Below are 25234 nucleotides of genomic sequence, written 5' to 3'. Positions count from 1 at the left end.
CAAAAAAAAAAAAAAAAAAAAAAAACGCGGACACGGTTTCAGCACGTAATTACGCGCGTAAGTTTCCCGTGAATCATCGCCTGCCTGCGCACGCTAACAAATGAAAAGGAAGAGGAAGACCGAAGAACAAGCAGAAGAAGAGGAAGAAGAAGAAAAAGGAAGAACACAAACGAACAAGAAGAATGTAAAATCTAGGTATCTCCGATCTACTAAGAGCCTCCGTTTCTTCATTTTTGTATGCTTCTTTAAGACTGTCTGATACAGGAAAAAAGGATAAATAAATGTGTACCAATCTCTGAATAAAAATATGTCTCGTTTTTGTCTATTTTAGAAGATTTCCTGATTAAACAGCTTTGTTCTTCGATACAATACTCGTTACTCGACTGGTCGACGAGTTGCGCGAAGAAGGAAATACTTGGCTTAACAGCATCGTGTCGAATCGCGGTGTAGATCGATTAATCCTTTAAAATGTTCCCGACAGCTTCTACGTTTCCAATTATAGCTGCTACGCGTAAGACAGTCTGACCAACGTTATCCGTAGCTTCAACGTCGGCTCCGAAATTTATCAATTGCCTGGCCACGGTTAAATGATTTCCTTTAATTGCTTCGTGAAGAGGAGTGGATCCCGAGGAATCTCGCGCGTTCACGCAATTCGAATCGAGCGCCACGAGACGATCGATTATACCTGCATGACCGTGGAACGCTGAAACGTTGAAAAATTCGTGATTCCCAATGATCGGTATTTATACCGTTAATCGTATCCGTCTCATCGAAGAAATCGATATAAAAATTATTACCAGCAATGTGCATAGCGCTACGACCGTTGTTACTTCGACCATCGACGCACTCGGGGAACCGATTGACCAATAAATCGAAGGCAGTTTCATTGCCAGAACGACAAACCATGTGCAACGGTGTCCATCCGTCTTTATTGCGGAAAAATGGATTTGCTTTTGCCTCGAAGAGCGCGGTAATGCATTCGTCTGCCTCACTTCCGGTTTTCGTGCAAGCTAGCATGAGTGGCGTCCAATCAGCGCGCTTTAAAGCATCCACGGTTGCACCTTTAAACGAAGGTAATGTCAAGTATAATATATTCGTAAAAGCGAAAAAGCGTTATATAAAAGCCAGAAACCTTTCTCGATCAAGTATTTCACGATATCGCTGCGAGCAAACTGCGCAGCCTCGTGCAGAGGTCTTTTCGTGTCTTTGTTGGCAACATCGACTCTGAAATCTGGCTTCTCGAAAGCCTCGCACAGATATCGAACGATATTCGAGTGACCCTCGCGTGAAGCGACGTGTAACGCGGTGTCACCGGAAGTCGAGTGTCGAAACAGTGTCCAATCTCGAATGTCGTGTTTCGATACCAGTGTTTTCACACTTGATAAGTTTCCACTTTGACACGCGTGCAGGAAGTCCCGCGATAGGTTAGGATTCGTCATATAAAAGTCCTTATTGACGAAGATACGGAACGCAGATACGATAACGGCCGAGAAATAGCTCGTTTACAGAGACGAAAGCGTTTGTCGAGGAATATCGAAGAAACGAAACATTCAGAAGCACGTTGTAAAAATACGCAAAACGACAGATGTTACCATCTAGCAAGGAACAACGAAAGCGTGCGATCCCGAAGCAGCGCTATCTATCGTCGGTACAAGTAGATACCTAATGGCGCGAATCGATCTCGTTTGCAAACGCTTCTAACTTCGAATAAGCGCGAGAGCTTGAAATTTTCAAATATTTTAAAGCACGTTGCGTTTACGTCATTCAATAATTGGCCAAATTTTATTAACAGCTTGTACTTTAAGTTAATCTTCGTAAAAATACGACGACTCGCTTCGATCGATCCGTGCAAGGAGAGTTAGAAATTATAAACAATCCAGCAACGCTGATCAACCGAGCATAGAACCGTTTTGAAAGTAAAATTAATCGTGCGAAACCTATCATCGGCGTGAGTCATAAGAATCTCGCAATTATAATGTCATAATTGAATCGAAGGGAGCGCGTAAAAGGCGCGCGCTTCCATAAAAGATAAGATCACTTTTATTACACAAAGGAGTAATTAAAAAGTTAACTGGAAATGAAAAGAAATATACGCGACAGATCGACTAATTCGCAGCTAATTACGAAGGTAATCGATAAATCGTTGGAAAACGGGAATCGCACGAGAACGATCGTCCGGTTAAGGTTGTTGGAAATTTCGAAGGAAAATATCCGCAGTTTCGGTGGAAACTGAAACTAGGAAATGTAGATTAAGCGACGATTTACTTAGAAAGGCAATTTCGTTTTTTTCCACGGAATTTCCATAACCGTTATGTCGACGCGAGATAACAATGCGAACAATTAACCACCAATAAAGCGTTTCCGGGCTGGTTGTGCAACCGTGTATGCGGGTACGCGATGAGCATCGTGCATCGCGAGAAAATTGCTTCGCGCGAACGTTCAAGGTTCGATCAAAAGCATCCACCTTTCGCTTCGATATAATTGCCAGACTGAAGATGCCTTCGTCTCTTGTTATTTATCTTGCTGGTCGCGCTGCCGTTCGCGTGATGCGGCATCGACGGCCTTGCGGCAGCCTGTATTACGAATTATCCTAATTGATCGTCGTTTATTATACATTGTAATTTTAATGTCTCGGGACGAACTTGGGAGGCAGCCGGGACGTAGATCGTCTAAGTACGATCGATTAAACGCGCTCCGTGCCTCGATCTGAAATTCTAATGCGCCGATAGCCACGAACTGGATCGACGATGTAAGTTTGTCACGATTCTAATCGGTCGGTAGAACAATAACGATAGAATGTCGTATCGACTGCACGAGATTCGAATAGAAGCGAATCGATTCGGTACTTTCGAACGCGTACAACCGCTACAGCTGAATACTCGCAGGCTGCAACTTTCTGGATCGTTTGATTATTACGTTGGCTCGTAAAGCAGTCGGATGATGGCGGTACCAGCCGTGCCTTTGTCAGCCATAACATCGACCAACATGGATATAATTCACCCCGCGGTCTCGACAATCGATCGTCAATTTGCATACGATGAATCTCCTTTCAACCTGCATCGCATTCAATCGCGGTGCAAAGTTAATTTATGCAATACGCGAAGATCGATGTTTCGCGGTTGCCGTTGTTGTGCTCGATCTAGGCACTGCCTTTCTAACATTTCTAACAAACTTATCGAAACCCGCTGATCTATCGTTTCAGCCCCGATTCCTATCGGGGTACCGTCGATAAGTAACTCGAATCGGTTGCTACCCGCTCGAAAGCTCCACGTGGCCGATACGAGCATCCGAACGAAGAATTTCGTTTCGGCCATGATACGCTGCAGGCGCAAGGAAGACGCCATTTCTGGCTCGATCATTAGCGTGTTCGCGTGGAAGAAAAATTAGCGCTTGCTGCGGACCGCCCTAAACGATCAGCAGAACGCTTATTACCCGCGCGACGCTTTTCCCCCGAGGCGCCGCGAGTGTTATGTATTACGATTTCGATTACATTTTACTCTGCTCCGACGGACAATGTTCATTGAGCATTTTTTGCCGGAGACAAACCATCGCGGATCGAAAGAAGTCATCAGCGGACGGGGGAACGGAACAGGCTGGGGCAGACCTGTAATAACACGTCATTTTCCCCAGACTGGATAACTATAATTTCATGCGAAATTGAATCTTTAATTGCGCGGATCCTATATGACGGCGATCAGCTGGCGCCAGTCAGAAAACGAGAATAAAACAAGCCGGCTCGCGCCTTCCACAGCGGCGCGCGGATTTCTTCTCCGCGGCTCCTTCGGTGCCCTCGCGTTTTCTTTCTCGCGTGTGCTCGCGCACACGGAAACGCTCGCTTCCTATTCGAAAATAACAACTCCCGTCGAGGTTGCAGCTTGATTATCGACTCGCTCGCAACAACGCCACGAGAAAGAAATCCCGCGCGTTTTCGCGCAGAAATACTCGCCGGGATAAGAATAGATCCTCGAGCAGCGTCGTTTCTGCGCAACGATCTTCCCAGAGATTACTTCGATCGTTTTACTCTCGTTCCTACGGACTGTCTCGCTATTTGCGAAAATTCCTCGAATGAAAGGAACGAATGGGAAAACAATTACACGTACACGGATATTCGTTATCTCGTCGAGTCGAATACTTTTCCTCCTGCTGACGCGCGCACACGTGGGAACGAAGAAGATTCCGATCAGGACGTCTCTCGGACCGAACTGTCGCGCGCAGGAATCAACTTAACAAGATGTCCGTGCAAGAATCTCGCAGCCGTGGTTCCCTCGTTATCGAGCTTCCCGTTGCCAGTAAATATCAGCCATCGATCGTTAAGCCTGGCCGAATGTTTGATCGATCCGCCTCGGCATTGACCTTAAACGGCGCGTCTCGAGCTCGTCCCGACCGCGAGGAGGAATCGTCGGCGAGAAACGCGGCGCGTTGCGTAACTCGCGGGAATTTCATAGGAATTAAGGAACGATAAGCGTGATCAGCGAGCTCGTCCTGGCAATTGTTGCCTTCGCTGAAGCGCCATTACGGATAATCGCCAGCGAGCAGCGGCGCTCGCGGTGCAACCGGCGGCCGAGCAGAAAAATTCCGCCGCCCGTCAGACGATTTTGCGCTTAACCTTGCGGGAAGGCTGAACCCGCGGAGTAATTTCACGTTCGAGAGTCTTGTTAATGGTTATCGGTAAGAAACGGAGCGACGTCGGTGGATTTTAAGCACGCGAAAGGGTAGCCGCGTTTAAGGCGTTCGGGCCCCCCTTCGTTCGTGATTTCCGAAGAATTTCGACGGGGAACAATTCACGGGTGCAATATCGCGCGTCGGAGGAGGAACGAGGGACGAGGTCGAGGAGGAAAGAAGCGTGGAAGCGTCACGTCGTGTCGCGATGGAATTACGTAATACTTAGGTGGACAATCGACGATGGCGAAAATGAGATAAAAATGGCGGAAGATGGAACGGTGGATCGAGCAAAGATGGACTGGCGAGGAGATCGGAGAGATCGTCTTCCAAGTTCGTACCAGATTCTTCGGCGTGCAAGTTCAAGGCTCCGCGGAGCGATACGGATACCTACAAGGTCATCGAGTGTGCAAATACCGTGATTATAGCCGTGTACAGGTGCAGCAGCTTTCTCATTGTCGGAGATGAGACGAGGCTGACGTAAACGGCACGTATCGAAACTCTCGCGGCCATCTCGAGCCGAAGGTGCCTCGCTGGTCTGCGATAATCCTGCGAATAAGGTTCAGTCCTTTGGAAGATAAGCGCCATCTAAGCGTTTCCCTGGCGAGCGAGAAATCTCCGCCAGGTGCCCGGTAATAATTCCGCTGCTACGCGATCGGCGTTGCTCAATGGGAATGACGGAATTAATCATCGACCGGCTTGTTACTCATTCGACCCCGAAATATCCGACGCGGTGCGGAGAAGGAGAGAGTCAAACGAAACCGATAAGGTCCTTTCATTCATAAGCCGCGAATCTAGCGAGCTAGATCGGGGAACACGTCATACCGGTTTCCGATTGACCGCTTTCTGAATTTTATTCCTCTTTTTTCCCCTCTTCGGCGGGATTTTTACGCGAGTACCAATGACGTGTTCGTAGTCCGGGGCCGGTGCCAACCGTGAAGTTACGAGTTCGATCGTTGGTTACGTAACGAGCGCTGATGGAGGAAAATTGATTGGATCCCCGTGGAAAAGTAACGAGGCGAAAAAACGGCGTGGAACGACGATACGCGGAGCAAAAGCGTCGCCGTGACACCCATCGAACCTATTTCACTGATCGACGACTAGGTCAGTGTTAGCTCCGAGTTAGGATCTCGGTTAGTCACCTTCTTTCCCCTGTTTTGAAACGACGCGGCGCAACAACGATGGCGGTTGATCGTATCGAAAGAATGGAACAATTGTTTCGAGGTCATGGTCGAATTGCACGCCGAGGTAAATGTATGTCGTATCGATTGTCATCGACGCGTTGCGACGTACGCGTAGTTCGCCAACCACCGCGATAAAGCCTCGCGTCTCCGATGACACCGATAAGCCCGATGAAATTATCGACCCAGGGGCAGAGGTAACCGCGCGTAATTATGCGGACTATTCGTTTCGCGGGTTTCCGGTACCAGCGCGTATCACTTTGCGAGCATTCGAGTCGAACCGCCGGCCATTTACGATTCGTGTCTCTCGTCCGTGGCTAAATTCCATACCGGTTCCCCCGTACACTTCGGGAACGCGATGGTTAATCGCGCGACCCACTGAAACAGTCCCGGGGAACTTAGTTTCGCTGGCGGTAGATCGAAGTTTCGGCTAACGATCGCTTCAGACGTAACGACGACTCGGCAAGTCACGATAGGGCAATTACAAGTCCCCGAGTAGGCGAAACAGATTTCGGTCGTTACTTTAATTGCCTGCTTCATACTCGTACACGGTCGTACGAGCATCCTTCCTGCGATCCGCGCGAGGTACGTTTCCGCGTGGAGTTTGCTCGATTATAAATCAAAGTTTGCCGGAAAATTGCAGCCGTTTGGAGAAGGGAATTAATTAGACTTCCGTGACGCCGAGCGACGTGGAAAGCTACCCCTGGAATAAGCAGCGGATCCGCTGCAGAATTATCCACGCGACAGACAAGGAGGAACCGAGACACGACAGCGATCCCCGGTTAGCAACGCGATCCCGGACTAAACGAATCCCGATTCCTAGTGTCACGCCCGTATCCCTATACCCCTGTCTCGTCCTGTACCTGTTTTGTCAGCGAAAGCACGTACTCCGGGACGGCGGCAGAAGCGCAAAACCCTGCTCCGCGGCGAACGCTGCAACATTCCAATCGGCGACGACGCAGCCCGGTCCCTTGGCGAGAGCAGCGTCGCCGGCGAAAGGGTGCGTCGAAACAATTCCCCGGATACACCTGATCGCGGCAGGGAGCCCGGAGCGTTTCCCCATGAGCGGCCGAGTCAGGTGGGAGGTGGAAGGTGGAGTTACGGGTGACGAGTCTCGGCGGCGGCCTCTGGTAGGGGCCCCTGGCGTCGTTGCGTACCCTGGTAACATTGGACCCCCACTTGCGCGTTCCCAAGTCGGAGGCGCATATACGACGGCTCGACACCGATATACCGACAACGACAACGACGCCGACCGGCGACCATCATCCGTCCTAGCGTCTGCAGTTGTTGCAGTCGGCCACGGCGCTCACCGTCGAGCACGCGACCGTATTCAGTTCCAGGGGATTCCCGGCCAATTTCCCTCTGCCAATTCGACGCGGCCGTTTTCCCCATCGTCGTCGTCGTCGCCGCTACGCTGCCGAAGGATAATACGCGCGTTACGATAGTGAGTCACAGGTGCCACGAAGCCGACTGGACGAGAACGATCGGAATTCTATTTCTCTTTCTCCTTCTTTCTCTTTTTCACGCACGGACGCGCGCGCGCACACGCGCGAACACACAGGAGCGTGCGTCGACCGTGCGTGTGTGTCTGCTGCTGAGTGGCGCGATCGGAATTGGGAAGGCCTGGAGCGAACCGATCGACCGGTCTCCCCGCACACGCGTTTCACCCGTGCGTCCACGTCGATGACTCTTCCACGAGTGATTCGGGCACAGTGAGGGTACTCTCGGAAGGAGGGGTATCCGCAGTGACAGTGAGTAAATCCCGTGTGAATTCGGTGCGCGAGCAAGGATTCCTGGTGCCGTTCGAGACCACTGTAGAGAAAGAGGGAGACCGAGAAAGAGAGAGAGAAAGAGAGAGAGAGAGAGAGAGAGAGAGAGAGAGTGAGAGAGTGAGCCACGGGAGGAAGGTGCGACAAAAACGAAAACGGAAGGGTACGTCGATCTGGTCGGTGGAATCGATGGATCGGTAGCAGCGAGTGCCGTGTTCCGTAGACTCTCTCGCCGATTCCGCGAAACGCGAACAATTCGGAGGGAAAGCGATATATTCGCGACGCGCACACGCTCTTCTGTCTGACTTTCGAAATATTCCTCGACTTTTTGCCTTTCTATTTGCGTAGGATGTTCCCCGCGCGAGCGCCTGCGCGCATGCGAGCGCGCGGGAAATCGCGACCGATCGCTCGGCGATTTTCCGATCGCGGCACACCCCCCGACGCTCCGGCTTCGGCCACAGGCTTTCCATATTTTCGTAGACACGGTGAATCACCCGACCGATTCCGTTACTCGCGTTCGCGGAAAGTTCAAGGAAATACGGGCGCGCTCGCTGCTTCGCTCGCACGCTCGCTCCTTGCCCGCGCGCTCGCTTCGCCGCTTTCTTAAATCGTTATTTTTAGCGGGGGCCGATTATTTCGCGATCCCGTGCGCCCCATTATATGGTAATTGCCGCGACACATATTCGACGACGCGGTGTTACTTCATGCACGAATAACTTTGACATATTGGAAGCGTAATTGCTCGCGACGCGGCAACGCGCGCGTGTCGCGGTGTCGCTCCAACCTCGCCGATTTTTCCGCTCCGCGCTGCCCGCCGTCCCCTCTCGCGCGTCCTTTCGCGTCCCGGTGAATCGTCGTGCGGTGATTTCGCGAGAGAAAAACTCTCCTGGAGCTCTCTTTCGTCGTGCTTGCTACATAGCGAAGAGCAAATCGCAAGAGAGACAGAGTTTCTCCCGTGAGGGAGCTCGGGCGTCGCGGCGAACTCGAGGAACGCTCTGTTCGTTCACCTCGTGCTCGACCTGGCTTAGATCGTCGATCGTAGACGTTCATTGATCGACGCTCAGACGCTGTTTTTTATTCCTGCCTCGTCGAAGACATGAGTCAACGTTGCTCGATATCTAAAACGATCGCCGCGAGCCGCGTTCCGCTCGTTCGATCTCTCGAACGCGTGCGAGTTTGCCTGCACGTTTGTCGCACATTTTCGTCGAGGTCTCTGCAACCGTGTCCTGTTCCCATAAATCGTACGTTTAGAAAAGTTCTGCGGGTTAATCCATACCCGCGCGCATCGATCCGAGACGATTATTATCGCGCTGTTATTATTTTCACTAATAATAATCGATATTTCATCGGCGCTATTTAAAGCAACGTTCTTCCAACTGTAAACACAAGATAATCTGCCGGTACATGGCCGTGCACGTAACACCGTCAACGTCGCCATCGTTTCGAAGGCATCGCGTACCCCGACCTTCCTCCCATTTCCTCCGCGTAATTTTCGTCCTATGATTTCGAAACGAACGCGAACGACCGAAGGGAATCGCGAGGAACTGCGCCCCAGAAGAGTGGCGAACGACCGCCATAGCGATCGGGGGGCGATCGTCGGATAAAAAGATCGTCGTATCGGCGTCACGTTCGTTTCCATTCACGAATCGGTAGGAACGATAAATCACGGTTATCTTGGGGCCAGCTGGAGGTTGCTCGTACGGATCAACGTCACGTTGCAATAACGGAACTACGTCATAAATTAGCGAGCGAGCGGCGGCCAGGTAGCTCGACAAAAATTTCCTGGCCACCTCGCGTCACACCGGTTTCTCCCGTGCTCTCGGCACCGTTCCCTTCCGCGCGATCCAAGAAGGTCAAGTACTTTCCACGGACGACCATCCTTCCGGTTATCAAATCGACCCGTATCGATCCCCTTTCGTCGTTCACCCGTATTTTCCCAACGTTAATAGACTCCTTCTTCGATCTAGAGAAAGGGACCAGAAGCGACGAGGTGGAAGCGAAGGAAGAGAAGCATCTCGCGTCGGTGGATCGTCGGATGGTGGTAATCCGGGCGAACCAGGGCGTGGAAATCTAGGTGGAGGAGGAAAGATTACAGGCGACGCGCGGTGATCTCGATCGCGTGGCAAGGAGGAAGATCTAGGGGACGGTTCGTGGACGAAGAGAGAAAAGTGCAGGGTAGAAGTCGAAGACGTTGTTACGTCGGAGGAGCGAACGTTTACACGGTCGTAAAACGGCGACACGGAGGGGGTTTTACATGCGTCATCGTCGTGCGGGTACAAATCGCACGCGACCATACGCTTCGACGACAGTACACGTGCGTAACGACGGGCTCGATCGCTCCTGCGAGACACGGGGCTTCGATCCTCTTTCAAGGACACACGGTGATAAATGCGGTGCCGGAGATGACGTCCTCCGCGTTCTCCAAAATGACCACCCGGCTGGTCCTGCTGTGCCTGGTCGTCGCGTGCAACGGTGAGTACACATTCCGCTGCTACCTTCTGCTATTGTTCGTTCGTGCGTCATTCTCGTGCATCGAAATTACAGCGGGTCGTTTCGTCGGTCGTTTATTCGAGAAAAGAAACGACCGGAGGTTCGATGCTTCTCGACTTCGTGGTGCGACGCCCGGACGAGTCGGCACGGGGGGTTTTACGTTTAAGGGTTTCGCATGCGCGATTAATTCGGGAAACGTTACTCGGAATAAATCGCGATACGCGAAGGTAGACGATTGGAAATATTCCACGTTGACGAGGCGACGTTTTATCGACACATAAATTACACGCGTTTCACTTTTCCACGATGATAGTTTTAAAAACACACCGCGTGACGTAAATGTTTGTACAAGATTAAATAGTTTCGCGCGTGCTCATCGTCGGCTGGCTTCCCGACGTATTCAAATCTGCGCGTCAAATTGCTACCGGAAAAGATCCGCGAATTATCGGGGAACAATGGAATTACCATGGATAAGCGTTACGCGCACGACAGACGAGCGGCTACCGATTAATGTGACCGCGCGGCGACAGGGATTTATCGGGAATCGAGATTACGAATAGCGTAATAACGCCGAATTAATATGCTGCTAGCCGTCATTTTTACGACTTCGAAGGCCTTAACCTCGACAAGGGCCTCGTAGCCTTTGAGTGCCATCACCGAGGTTGCATTCCAAATGACCAGAGCGAGGGCATTGGTTCTTGCTGTCACTCGCGCGTAATATTTCGCTATCGATCCAACGTCCAAGCTCGTTTCGACCTACAACCCATAAACGATTTACGTTTGCCGTTCTCGGTCACTCTCCTCTCTCGATCCTGCACCACGACTACCACGCGATGCGCTCGCCAACGATGCCAATATTCGATGGAACCCGAAAATCTTTGCCTCGGCTCTCACGCGAGGCCCAAATTACCCAAGCTCCCTTCCAGCGTCTCTCGAGCGGTACCCCGAACTCGAAAACGAGAACTCGAAACCGCGCGGAAACCGATTCTTCGACGGTTGGTACCTTGACAGTGAAACCGACTCTCAAGGTGATGAACAAACTCCCCTGCCGCCGTTTTCGGGACCACCGTTTCTCTTTCCACGTTCGCGCCGGTCGCGACGAGTTCCATTAAAAACGGGGCACGTGCGCCACGCGGTCGTCTGGCCAGGCGAAAAATCCGTGTTAACGGGTTCGATTCACTTTCGTCGGCCGTGTCGCGTGTCTCGCCCGAATAACCAGACGTTCGGCGATTTTCGCCTGTCGCGAAACGCTCGCGAAACCGCGAGCATCTCGAGCTCGCAGCGCTCGCTGCCACGCTCGCTGCAACGTTCGCTCGCGTAATCAGAGCGAGACGCTGGCCATCGCCTGCTATCGTCCACTCTTTGCCGTTGCGACACTCCTGACTCGGATGGAATTAGAGATGCAATCGACCGAGTTGCACGGAGACCGACGCCGTCGCCGAGCTTCCACGCAGAGGACTCCGCAGGATCGAGTCCTGAACGCGTAATACGAGTTGGTCCGAGAAGTTGCGGCGATATCGGAGGAATGAATGAAACGTCGGGACCAAGTACGCTCTGCGAACTGTTTTATTTGGGTAACAGCGTGCCACGAGCTGGGTTTTAAACGTGGATCGCTTGATTTGGATAGCTGGATCTTCTAATTATTCCGGGCAGTGTACGATGTACGTCATAGCTGACCCTGTTCCTGGGTTTGTGGGGCCTGCTCTGGTATGTGAACTTGAGTCAGTTTGTAGAACAGTTTGGAACGGATGGTTGTAAGATATTCATTCATGTCGATGGTGTGGCGTTCGTGTTTACCGGGAGGAAGATTAGCATACAGGCGCGTTGCCACGAGTCCGCGAATTCTTCTAGTCGGGACGGTGGAAAATTTGTAAAGGAACGCGAGATATTATAAGCGCGATAAGAAGGAATCCAATAACACAGTTACCAAGTTCCCGTGAAGAGGTTTGCATCTCGACCACGTTCGCTACTGGGAGCGATGCAAATCGAAGCGATCGAGCGTAAAGAACTCGAGACGATCTTGGACCATGCACCGTGAATCACCGAAGAAAGAAGAGCCCGTTCGTTTACTCGTTGGAAATACTCTCCTCCGTGTAATCATCGCGTCCAGTCATTATCGTGCGACGTAAAAAAATAAAAGGAAAGAAAATTAATCGCCTTTTAACGCGTAATGTCCCCTGCAAATGTCCGACTACCGATACAGCCACGAAATTAACCGTAGACGGATCTCTCACTGGTATAGCTCGTAAAACCTATTAAGGAGAAAAAATATTTTCCAGCAGAAAAATCGGAGGAAACGCAAAGACGAAGGAGAGAAGCGAAGACGAATAATGAGAAGTAAAGAGAAGTAAAGAAAAGGAGAAGTAAATACGAGGAGCGAGAGAGCAGCCGGTCCGTCCGGCGATAATTGATAACGAGGATCGATTTCTCGTCCAAGATGTTTAATGGACGTTAATATGGATCGGTCGCAGGTGGATAGGATCTAGTATCGGCGAGTTTCGGCGGCGGTGGATTTTTGTCGATCGTTTTTCGACGCCTTCTCGTAAAGCATTCGTGGCCTGGCCGAGGAGCGGCGTGCTCTCGGCCCGAAAGAACTGGTTCTTCTGCGGAGGGTGGTTAAACTCGATGCAATGCGTGCATTTAGTGAAACATCGCTCTGGAATGCAAACACGTGGGGAAGGGTAGGAACCTGCATGGGAACTATCGTACGATTCTTGCGTTACGATCCACGCCGCTGAATTTTATGCGTTCCATGGACACGCTCGTTTCGCTCCTCGTCGAGCTAGCCTCTTTCCACGGATTTTACGTAACTGCTCGTCTATTTCGGATCGTTCGCAGATCTTCCTTTTCTACGTTCTCGTACTCGTATCGCGTTATGCGAGGAGTCCTCCGCGAATGCGATTCACGCGTCCGTCCCTCGGACCTCGATGCACAGCGGTTGCAATGGGAATTATTTCGGATAGGGAACGTATAATAATTGCACGTGGATAAATTAGGCAAACTAGTCGTATGTAAAGAACACGCTGGAACGATCTTTGATTAATAATCGAAACGGGTTAAGTTTCAGACTAGGAATGGTGTCGGTATCAGGACCGCAATAATTCATGACTTTCTCTTTGTTCGTTAGAATTGTGTTCCCATAGTGGATTTAGATCATAGAGCTACCAGATCCTCGAATTTGCTTCGGTGAATTCTATTATCCCGTTAAATCGTAATTTGCAAACGACGTAGTTTAGCCCAACTGCCATCGAAAAATGGCGGTGGAATTCTCGCGAACTATAACACCGGTTCAAAATGCTCGGAGATGAAGCGCGTTCTCGCGTATCCTTGACACGCTCGCGAGAATTCTCTCGTCAGGCGTGTACGCCTCGCCGTTTACGGAATTCCTCGCCTTCCCTCTTCGCGTTGGCCGCGCGTCGAAAACGCATGGACGAGCGGGCGCCAGGAAAACACAGCGTTACCAACCGGTCGTGGAATTTTTATCCGCCCGATCCGATACCGAACTTCCGCGCTGCGTTTACGCAGCTTCTGAAAACAAGGCGAAGACAAGGGGCCCAGCGCGGGACCGATATTTCCCTCTCGGCGCGGTCACGAGCCACTGCGCCGCGGCGAGAAAACGGAAGTGCGGTTCGTTGGGGTTTCCGGGGTTGTTCCGTGCCAAGGACAACGCCTCCGTCTCGCATGATGGAAAATGCACGGAAAATGCAATCGGCGAGTATTCCGCGAACGAGATCGTCGATCGTTCCCGCCGCGACGCAACGTCAACCGATCGAACACGTAGGCTCGCCGAGCTGATACCGGTTTCGTAATACTTCTCGAGAAGCAGCGCGAGATACGAACAATAGATAGAATTGCCCGTGAGAAACGCGCGGCGAGCGAAAAATACGAGTATGCTCGCGGACGAGAAACGGCTGATGGACAATTTCGATGGACCGAAAATTCGACGTCGTTGCTCGATCTTTTTGGGATTCATCGAGCACTCGATCGTCGATTACTCGAGCTTCCAAGGTTCTCGGTTCAATTTGTCGAAACAATGGAGGTTGGAAGCTCGCAGAAGTACCTCTAAGTACGATCTCGGTACAATGCATAAACGATATGTTCGCGTTCGTAAGGAGACGTACATAAAGTAGATTAAAGTAATTTGATCTGCACGGGTCTCGATTTAACCGGTCTGCCTCGGCGCCGATTAAGCCGGTTAATCGAGATCCCGCCGCATTAACGTGCCGCTCTAGAGCACGTGGAAGCCCGGGAGAATTCGAACGGAGAAATAATCGCATTCTTTCATAACCGATTAATTCGCCAAACCAGTACTCGTCTTTCCTCCGATTAATCCATCGCTCTACCTACTTAACCTCGCGGATCTCGAGTGGACGCTTTTCCCATTGGGTCGCTGTTCGAATCGGTTTGAGGACGCGTTCGGAACCTTTCCAGGAAACCTAACCGTGGCAATCGTTTCCTCGAACGGTATTGCTTCCACTCCTCGTCGTCGGGAATGGAAAGGGTTTCTGGAAAATGAAACTAACGTCACCGTGGCTCGCGCGAAAAACGGAAACGCGAAGGAAGGAACGGTTTAAAGCCATCCTTCCTCCGTTTTTCGCCGAGCGCGATAACTCGCCGCTCGTATAACAACGCTCGCTTCATTCCCGTGCGTTGAATTACGCAGGCCAGATAAGACACGTTGCGAGCGTCTAAAAGAGCAAAGTGGCTCGCTTCCGCCGACAATTAACGAGCCTTGCGACGATTATATTGCTCTAATCGCGCTCACGTTTCGTTTCCTCCGTTTCGGTGATCTATTATCCGGAATTCTCCGCGGAAGAATTACGCACGCGTGTGACTTTGCTCGGCGAGAGAAACCGAGAGCTCGATGCGGTATTCCCCGGATACCGTGGCACGAATCGGTACGCGCACGGAAAAGCGCGATACCTGGAACAAGGACTGAGAGGAAAACTCGCGGATAGTGATTAGTGACTGACCTCGCGTCAGGAACGATTAAGCGGATTAGGCTATCGGGAAAATATGCGCGTATGTGGAAAGGCGCGACAATCGGTTCGGAAGTTTATCGGGAATATCCGAGATTACGTCGAGCGATTATCCACGAAGCGACCGTTCCGCGAAGGATGGTTTCTCGAAATCCTGCGGCAAACACGCGCGTTCGAGTGAGTACACATGGGCGAAAAATGCTAACCAAATATTGCTAAACACGCGTGGAGCTTGCGCATTCTTGGAGAACGTCGAGGCAGTTTCCATGTGTCACCGATATCCATAAATGTACCAGGTGTTTTCTAAATACTTTCCAAAATTCAGTTTCTCTGACTCATCGTCCAATCATCGTCGTCGTTCGAAGGAACTCCGGCTGGAACTCTGCAACGAGATCTCCGTCTCGTTTCCAATGGCGGAAAGCTCGACAAAATGGCAACGCCCAGCGGACGTATTTTGAGTTTCACAACGTCTCTACGTGGGAAAAGAAATCGGCCTGGTCTCTCTAATTGTCCCCCCGGAGACATCGACGGCAGGTTAACGACCGTGGTTGCGCGTCCATCGGCTCGTTCTTAATTACGGAACGAAATCCTCTTCGACGCGGTCGAATCCTCGTTTTTCTCTCTCCCTCTCGCCTCTCGTGGCCGCTCCTCGCCGCAAGAAACGGCTGGCCTTGTCTTACGGTCGATAATCTCGGGATGGGATTCCATTGTTGTGGAATTAGTCACGGCGAGACCTGCGAAGATACATCCGGGACGTACCTGGGCCAGCTCGAATTCTCCAAATGCCGATGTTTTAATCGGCAGCCGACCTCCTGCGGCCGATCGACCGTTAAACCGCTAATCGATCCACGAAAAGCCGCCTCTCGCGTGACGGAATGGCAAATCCAGGGAATGGTTTTGTCTGAAAATATCGATTTTGCGGTTCGAATCGCTGGGTATCGATGCATCTGTGACCCAAGGAACACGACCACGACGACGGCGTATAGCGATCGGCCAACGGTCGAAAATTACGTGGCGCGGTATCAAGGACGCGATGAAGAAAGTAAGAAAGTACGAAGAAAGTAAACGGTGGCCTTGGACTGGCTGAATGAGTACGCCGTGACTTAGATGCTGCTGGATCGCGACCGATCTTCCTTTTCCTTTCTTCCTCGCTCTTTCGCTCGAGGTTCGTCGTTGCACCGCCACCACGGTCATCCTTGACGATCATCGCGATACGCGAAGCCCCTTTGCTCTTTCCTTGTAACGGTAAACTTACAAAGTCATTTGACTAATTATGTTAAAAGCTAGGCGTGATAGTTTGTCCGAAACTCAGCCACGTTGCGTTTATTAATATTGTATCAGATGGTAACACCTGCACACACGATACTACCTTATGCAACGATTCTCACGGTTCACTGCCGTCGAGTCAAACGGCGAAGGATGCCGGCTGAACGTGTCACGGCTTCGAGCCATACTTTGAGACGCATAAAACGAGCCTAAATACTCGCAGGAAACGAGGAAGCTATGACTTAATAATCCATTGTATGGAAATCACGGTTATTCGGGGAGAAAGTTTTTCCACAAAAATTTCGTTTATTACCCCTCTTAGGCTGAAATTACAGGCCCACGTCAGCAACTTGCACGGATTTTACCGGCAATGTTAAATAGGGCACCGTTTCTACGCGATATTTTCGGTGCAGTCCGCTTTCGTTGGCGAGATATGCTCGAACTCGCGGAGCGATAATAACCATTACGAACTACGCGACGTGACGTAACCACGTAAGCCATTCGAATCGTCATCGTCATCGGCGCAGAGAGAAGGCGATTTCGCGACTACCCTAGGCCGACGTCGGCCATAAATCGCCGAGTTTATACGTCGCGGATGCAGCGCGGTTATATTGCCTGCTACCGGTGTGCCGGGGCAACACGTATCGTCGTAAAACCGCGCAGCCGATGAGTATGTCAATGCAAAGTGGGAAACGACCTTCCAGTGTCAGCGACCACCGTTGCTCGTCTTGAGGACGAGCTCGCCGCATGGCGAACGTAACGAGACGATACCAAGGACCAAGTTCGGCACGGACGCGTGTTACATACCGTGGCCACGTAGAAAGTGTGGAACGGTGCACACGGTGGCTCTTTCATTCAGAGAAATTCGTCCGTGATCGTTGAACGGTCAAAAATGGCCGACTTTCGATACAATTACGACGATACGAGAGCCGTGAACGCTATTTCGAGACGGCTCGCGCGGATTTTTACGTCTGGAGTCCTCCTTTCCAGCCTTTTAACCGCGGTTTCTTCTTCAATTAGAAGATTCCGGCGATACCGTGGAGATTAGGGAGAACAATTGCTAGGTGAAACTCGAAGAGAAAATGGAAAAGAAAGCGATAGGGGAATGGGAAACGGAGGAATTATCGAAATTCGATGGGTCGCGTATGAAATCGTGGAACGCGTTACAGAATGGCCGATTTGGTATTCCGCTCGCGGGGTATCGAGCCGACGTTTTACAACGCTAATTCCTCGTGGTTCCCCCCGTTTGACAAATATTTTATTATCGATCCGTCCCTGGTTCTATTTGCACATGGCGACAGACGCGCGACGCAAGGCGATTGTCTACGTGACTGTCGTAGCTTCCTGTCCGATGTGTCCTACATATATGTTCAGCCGAGTTCCTTCGGATCATGGTGTCGTTGGTCGTAACGCGGAGCCTGTCCGATTTCCGTTTCTCCTCTCTGCAAATTCGCAGAAACTCCACGTGCCAGGATCAAACACGTCTTCGAAGATTAAACGATAAAGATCCACCTCCTCGTCCACCGGGTGACTAAGCTTCTTTAAATAATGCCAGGCGTATGACAAAGTCGTCGAGACTCGGGGAAACGTTGCCCGAAAATGAATAATCAAATTCCGATAACGTTGTTCCATAAATCCTTCCGTTCCGCGATATCTCGAGGAACTCCCGTATGTGAGACCAGTTGGCAATTTGGAGAAACGTGATCGCGTTATTGATACGCAGTCGTCGTGGCATTCAAAATATTTGTGGAATTTTCGAGCACGTCTGGCAACGCGTGAGGCCATGTTCAAACGGGCCATTTTGATATTTCACTTTCCCTTTCCACCATCTTGCCGGACACGTTTCAAACGAGACGTTAGACCAACGAAAAGCCCGGGAATTCCGGGTTTCGTCGAATTTCATCACGATTTCCATGCCGATAATCTGTCGATAGGTGTACCCGTGCCAGAAGAGACTGATGAGGCTACCACGGTCAACGCGACGGCGATCAGCACGGTTTCCGTTGATCCCGAAATCCAGGGACACTCGATGGACGATATCCTGCCAGGAACCAAAGCTCCACCGGATCCGGTGACATTCGTGGACGTTCCGGAACACACGGAAACGGAACTCGGTTCGTCGGTGCTTCTAGCATGCAGAACCGCTAATCCTGTGGCCGAGTGCCAATGGTCCTGGCAACCTTTGCCACCGGTTCACCTGCCACTTCCGGACATCAGCGAAACCCCAGCGACCAGTTAGTCTTTCATACGATGTATAATCGCTGTTGCGTTAATTTTCCATCGAAATTTGGATCAGTCGTAACGAATACAAGTGGAATATTCGTAAGCAGGACGTATCCTGAGAAGAGAGTTTATCTACGTGTTGATTCTGCGATTAAAGGAATGTTTGCCGGGGCCCTCTATTTGTTTCGATTACGACGATCTCGGTGATGAGTCAAGCTTTCGTTACAGCTCTGTTGTTTTCCACGGCATTCGTGTGTCGAGTATTTATCGGAGTTCTCTCGTAATTTATAGCCACCACGGTCTCGGTGATTCAGACGACAACCACGCCGACTACCAATCCGCTGCCGGTACGACAATTTCCTGCCTTCGGGAACAATAGCAACGACTGTTCCGTAAGATTCTCGAGTACGAAGCACGAGCAGACCGGATACTGGACCTGCGCCGCGAGAACTTCCACGAATGATCCTTTCACCAGCACGGAACCCGCTAAGCTGAGCATCGTTAATGAGCACCAGAGTAAGGAATGTTGATTGTTTCTCCTGTTCTGCTAAATCAACGATCAATCGCGTTCGTTTTCCTCCCCCGAAAACTCGTCTATCGATCGCGATTCACAGACCGAAGAAAAACCGAGGCGAGCATTAACATTCGTAAATGTCTAGGTCCCCTGATCGTGTTTGCCAAGCTCGACAACGTGGTCGAGGTACCAGCAGGATCTTCGGCGCAAATAATGTGCCAGATGAAATCACCTGTCCGTGAATGTCAATGGTCCTGGCGGCAGTTGAACCAATCGCAGCCGTGGAACCTTGAGGTGAAACGATTTCCAGCTTTCGGCAACGATAGCACCGACTGCAGCATTAAGTTCAAGAACGTGTTGCCGGAGCAAGAAGGATACTGGACCTGCGGAGCCAGAATCGACCCGAATTCCTCGTTCACGCAGTCGAATCCCATCCGATTTCTCATTTCGGGAGGTGAGGGTAGCGCGAGATTTTCATGAAATTTTTCATTCTCATTTAAACATCGTTTTTTCCGTGACTCTCGTCAACTCTCGTGAAAACGTTCGTTCCGTTTTTCAGTCGAATTCGTACAGTTGTCTAGAGGAATCCAAGTAGCGTCTGGGGAGTCCGTGCTGCTGAGATGCCTGGTGAACAAGCCAGTGGTGCAATGCGAATGGTCCTGGAGATCTTCCAACTCGAGTCACGAGCCTCTATTAGTGAAGAAGTTTAATCCTAACAAAGACGCCGATCACGACTGTTCAGTGAGATTCAAGAACGTCCTGTACGAGGAGGAAGGACTGTGGACCTGTGGCGTTCGATTGTCACCCGATGGAATTCTTCACGAAGCGCCACCTGCGACTGTTAGCCTGCTACCCACAGGTACAAATGTCTAAATGACCAAAGTTTCGAAGGACTTAGATGCACGCTTCTTTTTCCAATCGCTGGATAGGCAATTATTCTTGAAAATTCAATGAAACGCGGAATTATCAGGCGATGCACGACTTCCTCGCACGTTTACCCGTGAAAACGTGCTTTTAATCGGTCAATTTGTCTCGGTCCCTGTTTCAGCCAAAGTCAGCTTCGTTGAAATGCCGACGGACACTTCCGTACCGATTGGTACGGAGGCCACGTTGAAATGCGTAACGAGCAGCCGCGTGGAGAAGTGTACGTGGACCTGGAAACCGCTTCACGGAAACGAGCCGGAGATCGTGGCTCAGGAATACCCGAGCAATGGCGACCTTGGTAGAGACTGTTCGCTTACGCTGCCGAGGGTATATGCCGAAAAACAGGGTCAGTGGGCCTGTCAAGTGTCGATCAGTTCCCTCAACACGATGCTGACCTCGCCGTTCGTCAAGCTCACGGTGTTCGAGCAAGGTATCTTTAATTTCGTCGTTCTCACCTTCGTCCTCCATCGTGTCCAGATTTTCCAAGCGTCTCTAGCAACGCGTTATATTTCCAACGAGTGTTCTCTCTCTTCCTCGACTGATTCCCAGTATCGTTCGCTTCCAGACGAGGTGAAATTCTCAGAACTGTCTCAAGACATCCAGATATCAGCCGGTGGAAGCGTTTTCCTTCATTGCGTGACCTCCTCGGCCGTGGAACAATGTCGATGGTCCCTGACGCCGGTGAACTCGAACACCACGGTAGTGGTGAAGCAATTTCCGGCAGCCGGAAGCGAGGCCAGGGACTGCAGCGTGAGGCTGACGCACGCGCTAGCGGAACAGGAAGGACTGTGGACCTGTGGCGCCAGGGTACGCGGCAGACAGAACTACACGGACGCGCCTCCAGCCAAGCTGAGCCTCTTGGAACCAGGTATCATAGAATCTTGAAACGGATTCGCGACATTCCTTTCCTTTCACGGGTGAGGGTGTACAAAAAGTAATCGGTCATCGATCCACGGATCTGTGGTCGACCCATTCGCCTCGCGATATTCGCAGCAACGAATCGAGGCGTGGTCGTCGATCGGCCATAGATCCCGACAGTGTATAGCATGAGCGTATATTATGTATATATTAGCAAAATACGGATGAGTCGATCAGCTCGAAGTAGACGGTCGCAGGAAGTGCTCGGGATGCCGGAAAACGGTCGTCGAAAGAGATTCCTCGTCTCGACAAACCCGTAATTTGCTCTTCGAGGCTGCGAACAGGCGGACGTAATAGACGAACGTGTTGTTGAGCAAGGTCGAATCTGCTTCGTTGTTTAAATGACGGTCTTTGTCGAGGGAGAATCAACGACGATCGTCACCGAGATGTATCTCTTACGAAACCATAATATTAACGATCGTTCTGACGGTACGCTGATGCGTATCTTTGCATACTCTTCGCCTTGTTTTCCTTCGTTGCGTTAGACGAAGATCTCGCAGGAACAATTCTGAATTAACATTCCGCTCACACTTTTTTTTCCTCTATGTAGATATATGAAAAACGTAGAGTCAGGTAAAAGGGAAGGACTGTTCGACGCTGTTTTCCAGGCAAACATCCGTGTCTTGCAAAATACCCGGATACTTGGGCGCCAGGTGACTCATCCACTGCAATGTATACATGATGTATCGTATAACAAACATTAGTAGTTGTGATCGATATCGTTTGGAAGAATGTCAGTTGGGAAAACACACGGAAAACAGTGACTATCTTTCAAAGCGTGAGGCAAAGTCGATCGCGCTGTCATATGTATCGTTAAAGTCTTAGAGTGTAGAATTGAAGGCTGCGCAGGCACGATTAAAGGAATTCGTGGCAGGAACGAAACTAACGATCATCAATCTTGGTATCGTAGACGAGGAATCGATCGCGTCTAAGTTCTCCGAAGACTGTTGTGGGTGAAGGCATCGCGGTGGTGATGGAATCCGTATGACGTTTCAAGTTTCATACCGATGTCTACCTCTCTGTATGACTTAACAATTACTCATAGATCACGTACATATTGTAAAAGAGGTAGACACGCAGGCAAAATACGTCCGTTTCTTTTGTCAGCAGCATTATTTTTAAACGACATCCTCATTTGCGCATTTTCTTTCCTTCTTTCTTGCGAGGAACCTGTTGTCGCGTTTGAGAACAGCGACGAGATTCCTCGCTGGTTACCTATCGTGCTGTTACCCTACGTTTCTCATTCGATCGCATTTCCATCGATTAGCATTAGATCCTCCTAATTTATCGTTGTTTGGCCTCATCCGTTATTGTTTCCCCTCGCAATTCCTTGGTAAATCTGCCCGAAGATTTATTAGATCGTTGTGCCCAGGGGCTAGCCGAAGCCCGGCAATTAACGAGCGATTAATAATGGCGTTCGTTTTTCTCACGAGACACTTGTATCGTTGAAAAAACGACGCTAAATAACATGTCCAGCAAGATTGCTCCATCAATAACAATTATTTCATCCGCACTATTAAATTCTCTATCTTATTTGTCAAGCATATACGCAGCATGTTTCTGTGCTCGCTAAACTATATTTCAAGCGTAATGTTTTTTTATCCCCGTCGTTCGCACGCTTAAGAAGCGCACCTCTCTCGTTAAATAACATCTATCACTCAATGTCATTCACCCTTTCTTATTTATATGCTCAACGGCAGGTCTACGCTCAAATGATTTCGCATTTAGCATAGTTAGTAGCCGCGTTAGTAGGTACGCGAAACCGTATTGTATGTGTAAGCCTTTTCGCGAGCACTCTGGCTACATTTATTGTCATTCCTCGTATTATTTATTGTCGAAAGTCACTATTGACAGGGAAAGTGCTCGAGCTTTGAAAAAACGCTCACCATCGAACTTCGGAACTTCGGAACTTCGGAACTTCGCTGACTTATGGATCGTTGAATGGTCGATTCGAGATTCTTCCCTTCGACCTTTCACCTTCCTTTTCTTTCTCTTTCTCTTCTTTTTTCCTCTTCTTTCTTTTTCTTAATGGATCACTCGATGGGCTCGGAAGTTTTTTCAAAGCAACGCTGATTAATTCAAGACGTTTTGACGAACAGCAGAACAATTCTTCTAATTGCCCTGCTGCAAGTAACCAGGGAAAAAGCGTTCGTGCTACTCGTTCGTTTTCATACGTAACGTTGGTTCCGAGACGCATTAGCTAGTAATTATTTAAAAAAAAAAAGACTACACGTAGGAAGTTTTAACATTTAAGGCTAAGAATATTTATTTGTTAAGCGAAGTAGGTCGTTTAAGAGACTCCAGTGTGCTAATAACGATTAGACTCGTCACGGAACCGTTAACGAATCGGTTGGCTGGTCCGTGGCCAACGTGTTGCTAAACGAGAAATCAACGTACCGATGACACTACAAAAACTCCATGATGAAACAGATCCCTTTCTTTTTTTTTTTTTTCTTTCTTTTTTTTCCCCCTTATTAGATAATACGATACGCACTTACTGCATACTCATTATATCCAAGCTACACGCTAAAATTAACGCTAAGTAGACAATTCTTACTGTTAAGCGTCCCGTTTGAGATGTTCACCTACGCTTCGGGCAATGTAACGTTGTCGTTGCCGTCACTCGATCGGCTATCACTACAAAATAATAATAATAATAATAATTACGTTTGAATCACTGTAATTTACTAAAGGCACAAAAGTGATATCCGCAAATGGTATCGATATTAAGAGGGAATTCTGATTGCGACGTTGTCGATCGAGCAACCCTAAGTTGAACACGGGTCTCGATACGCATCGCGTGCAATAATCAAACGTAGAACGCTCTCGTTCGAAGCTAATTAATACCTTCGTGTGCCATTGAGTTACTGTTAAGTTTCAAACGCGAGCAATTGAAGAATCTGCACCGGGGGTGTGATCGGTGGATCGTCGTGCGTTTCCGTGCGCGCTTGAGTGTCAGTCTCTCCGGCATTGTAAACCATTTCTTTAAATAAATGATAATACGAAAACGTCACTACGGCATTTATCATTCCCATTGCCTTTGATACTAACAGACGTACACCGAACATCCATGTTTTGTACCATCGGGGTGGAAACGCAGCAACGTTTTATACGTCTGATTAATATTTCTGGAAGTACAATAGACTGTGCACAGATGAATCATTTCAAGTAACCACGCTCTTTGCTACATATAAACACACATTACACGTCAAACATTGTTCAAACATCGACACACACTTATCATTGTATCCTAACAAAGAATATGCCATATGTGATACTCGCTTGTGCACAGTGTGAATACTTATACACGCATTGATACATGTTCGTTTCCGGAAGAATCTGCACCACCGAAGAAGAGACATCAACGCTTTCGGTGATTGGGATATAAAGCGAATCACTTGTTACATAAAAGATTGATGATTTTTAGAACCAGTAACTGTGGCATTGTGGGCTGTGCCCCATCAAATGGTCACTCTTTCGTGCAAAGTAGAAACCGAGCTGTCAGAAGTGCAATGCCACTGGATCCACGCGCCGAAAGTCCATATCTATCAGAATATGACTGGAAGCAAAAGGTAACTTTTTCCTTAACACGAGATTAACGAAGATCTTTTTAACTGTTCCCTCTTTCTTTTCCCATTCTCTCTTTTCTCATTTTTAGGCACAATATACAGATGGATTACAATACAGGTATATGTACTTTGGAATTTAAACCAGATCATTCAGATTTAGGGCAATGGACGTGCAAATTCACTACTTCCAGTGAAAATGCCGATGAAGAATTAGGAAGCGCGTCACTTGTTCTGTTGAATAGTCTGGCTGGTATGTATATTGTTAGGTTTATGCGCGAATTAGATCGTGCTGTTCGCTTAGTGAAAGTTATAAGTGAATATATATATATATATATATATATATCCTTTAATGGAAGCCTCGGATGATTGTTTTGGCTAATTGCTTTGAATTTGATATTTTAGATGAAAAGTTGGGATGGATAGTAGGTGCTCTGACAACTTTGATTCTATTCCTGATGATTATCATGGTTGTTTTAGTAGTTTGCAAAACACGTTTATTTGTCAGGAAGTCATCACGAGTTTTAGAAACAATTCATGTGTCAGAAAAGAAACAGACTTCGGAATTAAATAACGAGCACTATACTGAAAATCCAACGAAAGGAAATATACAAATTTCTGAGCAAGATGACCAAAATTTAACAAATATCGACAGCATCCTACCTAATAGAAGTCCACATTTATACGATCGCAATGAAAGATATAGAAAGTCATCAAAGGTGTATGAAAATATTCGAATATAAGA

General features: G+C 49.3%; 2 protein-coding genes across 4 annotated transcripts; one reads left to right on the top strand and one right to left on the bottom strand.

The window, feature by feature from the left end:
- Positions 1–446: 446 nt before the first annotated feature.
- LOC108546250 (ankyrin repeat domain-containing protein 16) lies at positions 447–1601 on the bottom strand. The gene is made up of 3 exons (XM_017898238.1): positions 1133–1601; positions 798–1061; positions 447–703 (listed from the first exon to the last, which is right to left on the bottom strand). The coding sequence occupies exons 1-3, from the start codon at positions 1437–1439 to the stop codon at positions 456–458; spliced, it is 819 nt and encodes a 272-aa protein (XP_017753727.1). The 5' UTR covers positions 1440–1601; the 3' UTR covers positions 447–455.
- Positions 1006–25234, top strand: LOC108546249 (uncharacterized). Of its 3 annotated transcripts, none has more exons than XM_017898237.1 (11): positions 1006–1073; positions 9577–10081; positions 18279–18578; positions 18859–19083; positions 19227–19535; positions 19641–19940; positions 20130–20435; positions 20571–20873; positions 24351–24495; positions 24582–24742; positions 24895–25234. In XM_017898237.1, exons 2-11 carry the CDS (start codon positions 10012–10014, stop codon positions 25230–25232), a joined length of 2457 nt encoding a protein of 818 aa, XP_017753726.1. In that variant the 5' UTR covers positions 1006–1073; positions 9577–10011; the 3' UTR covers positions 25233–25234. The 3 variants fall into 3 exon arrangements, with proteins under 3 accessions (XP_017753726.1, XP_017753725.1, XP_017753724.1); XM_017898236.1 differs by lacking the exon at positions 1006–1073 and adding an exon at positions 7036–7284; XM_017898235.1 differs by lacking the exon at positions 1006–1073 and adding an exon at positions 7036–7591.

Source organism: Eufriesea mexicana, unplaced genomic scaffold, assembly GCF_001483705.2.
Source record: "Eufriesea mexicana isolate 0111107269 unplaced genomic scaffold, ASM148370v2 scaffold653, whole genome shotgun sequence".
In the NCBI taxonomy this organism is placed as follows: Eukaryota; Metazoa; Arthropoda; class Insecta; order Hymenoptera; family Apidae; genus Eufriesea; species Eufriesea mexicana.
Note: the sequence above shows the minus strand (reverse complement) of the source record. Positions and strands in the feature narration are given on the sequence as shown.

Excerpts from the sequence above, each read along its gene's own strand:
- LOC108546250 (XM_017898238.1), bottom strand. The coding sequence starts at position 1,439 with ATGACGAATCCTAACCTATCGCGGGACTTCCTGCACGCGTGTCAAAGT. Across the intron at positions 1,062-1,132 it reads GAAATACTTGATCGAGAAAG|GTGCAACCGTGGATGCTTTA; the intron begins GTTTCTGGCTTT and ends CTTCGTTTAAAG. Across the intron at positions 704-797 it reads TAGCGCTATGCACATTGCTG|CGTTCCACGGTCATGCAGGT; the intron begins GTAATAATTTTT and ends TCAACGTTTCAG.
- LOC108546249 (XM_017898237.1), top strand. The coding sequence starts at position 10,012 with ATGACGTCCTCCGCGTTCTCCAAAATGACCACCCGGCTGGTCCTGCTG. Across the intron at positions 10,082-18,278 it reads CCTGGTCGTCGCGTGCAACG|GTGTACCCGTGCCAGAAGAG; the intron begins GTGAGTACACAT and ends ATCTGTCGATAG. Across the intron at positions 24,743-24,894 it reads TCTGTTGAATAGTCTGGCTG|ATGAAAAGTTGGGATGGATA; the intron begins GTATGTATATTG and ends TTGATATTTTAG.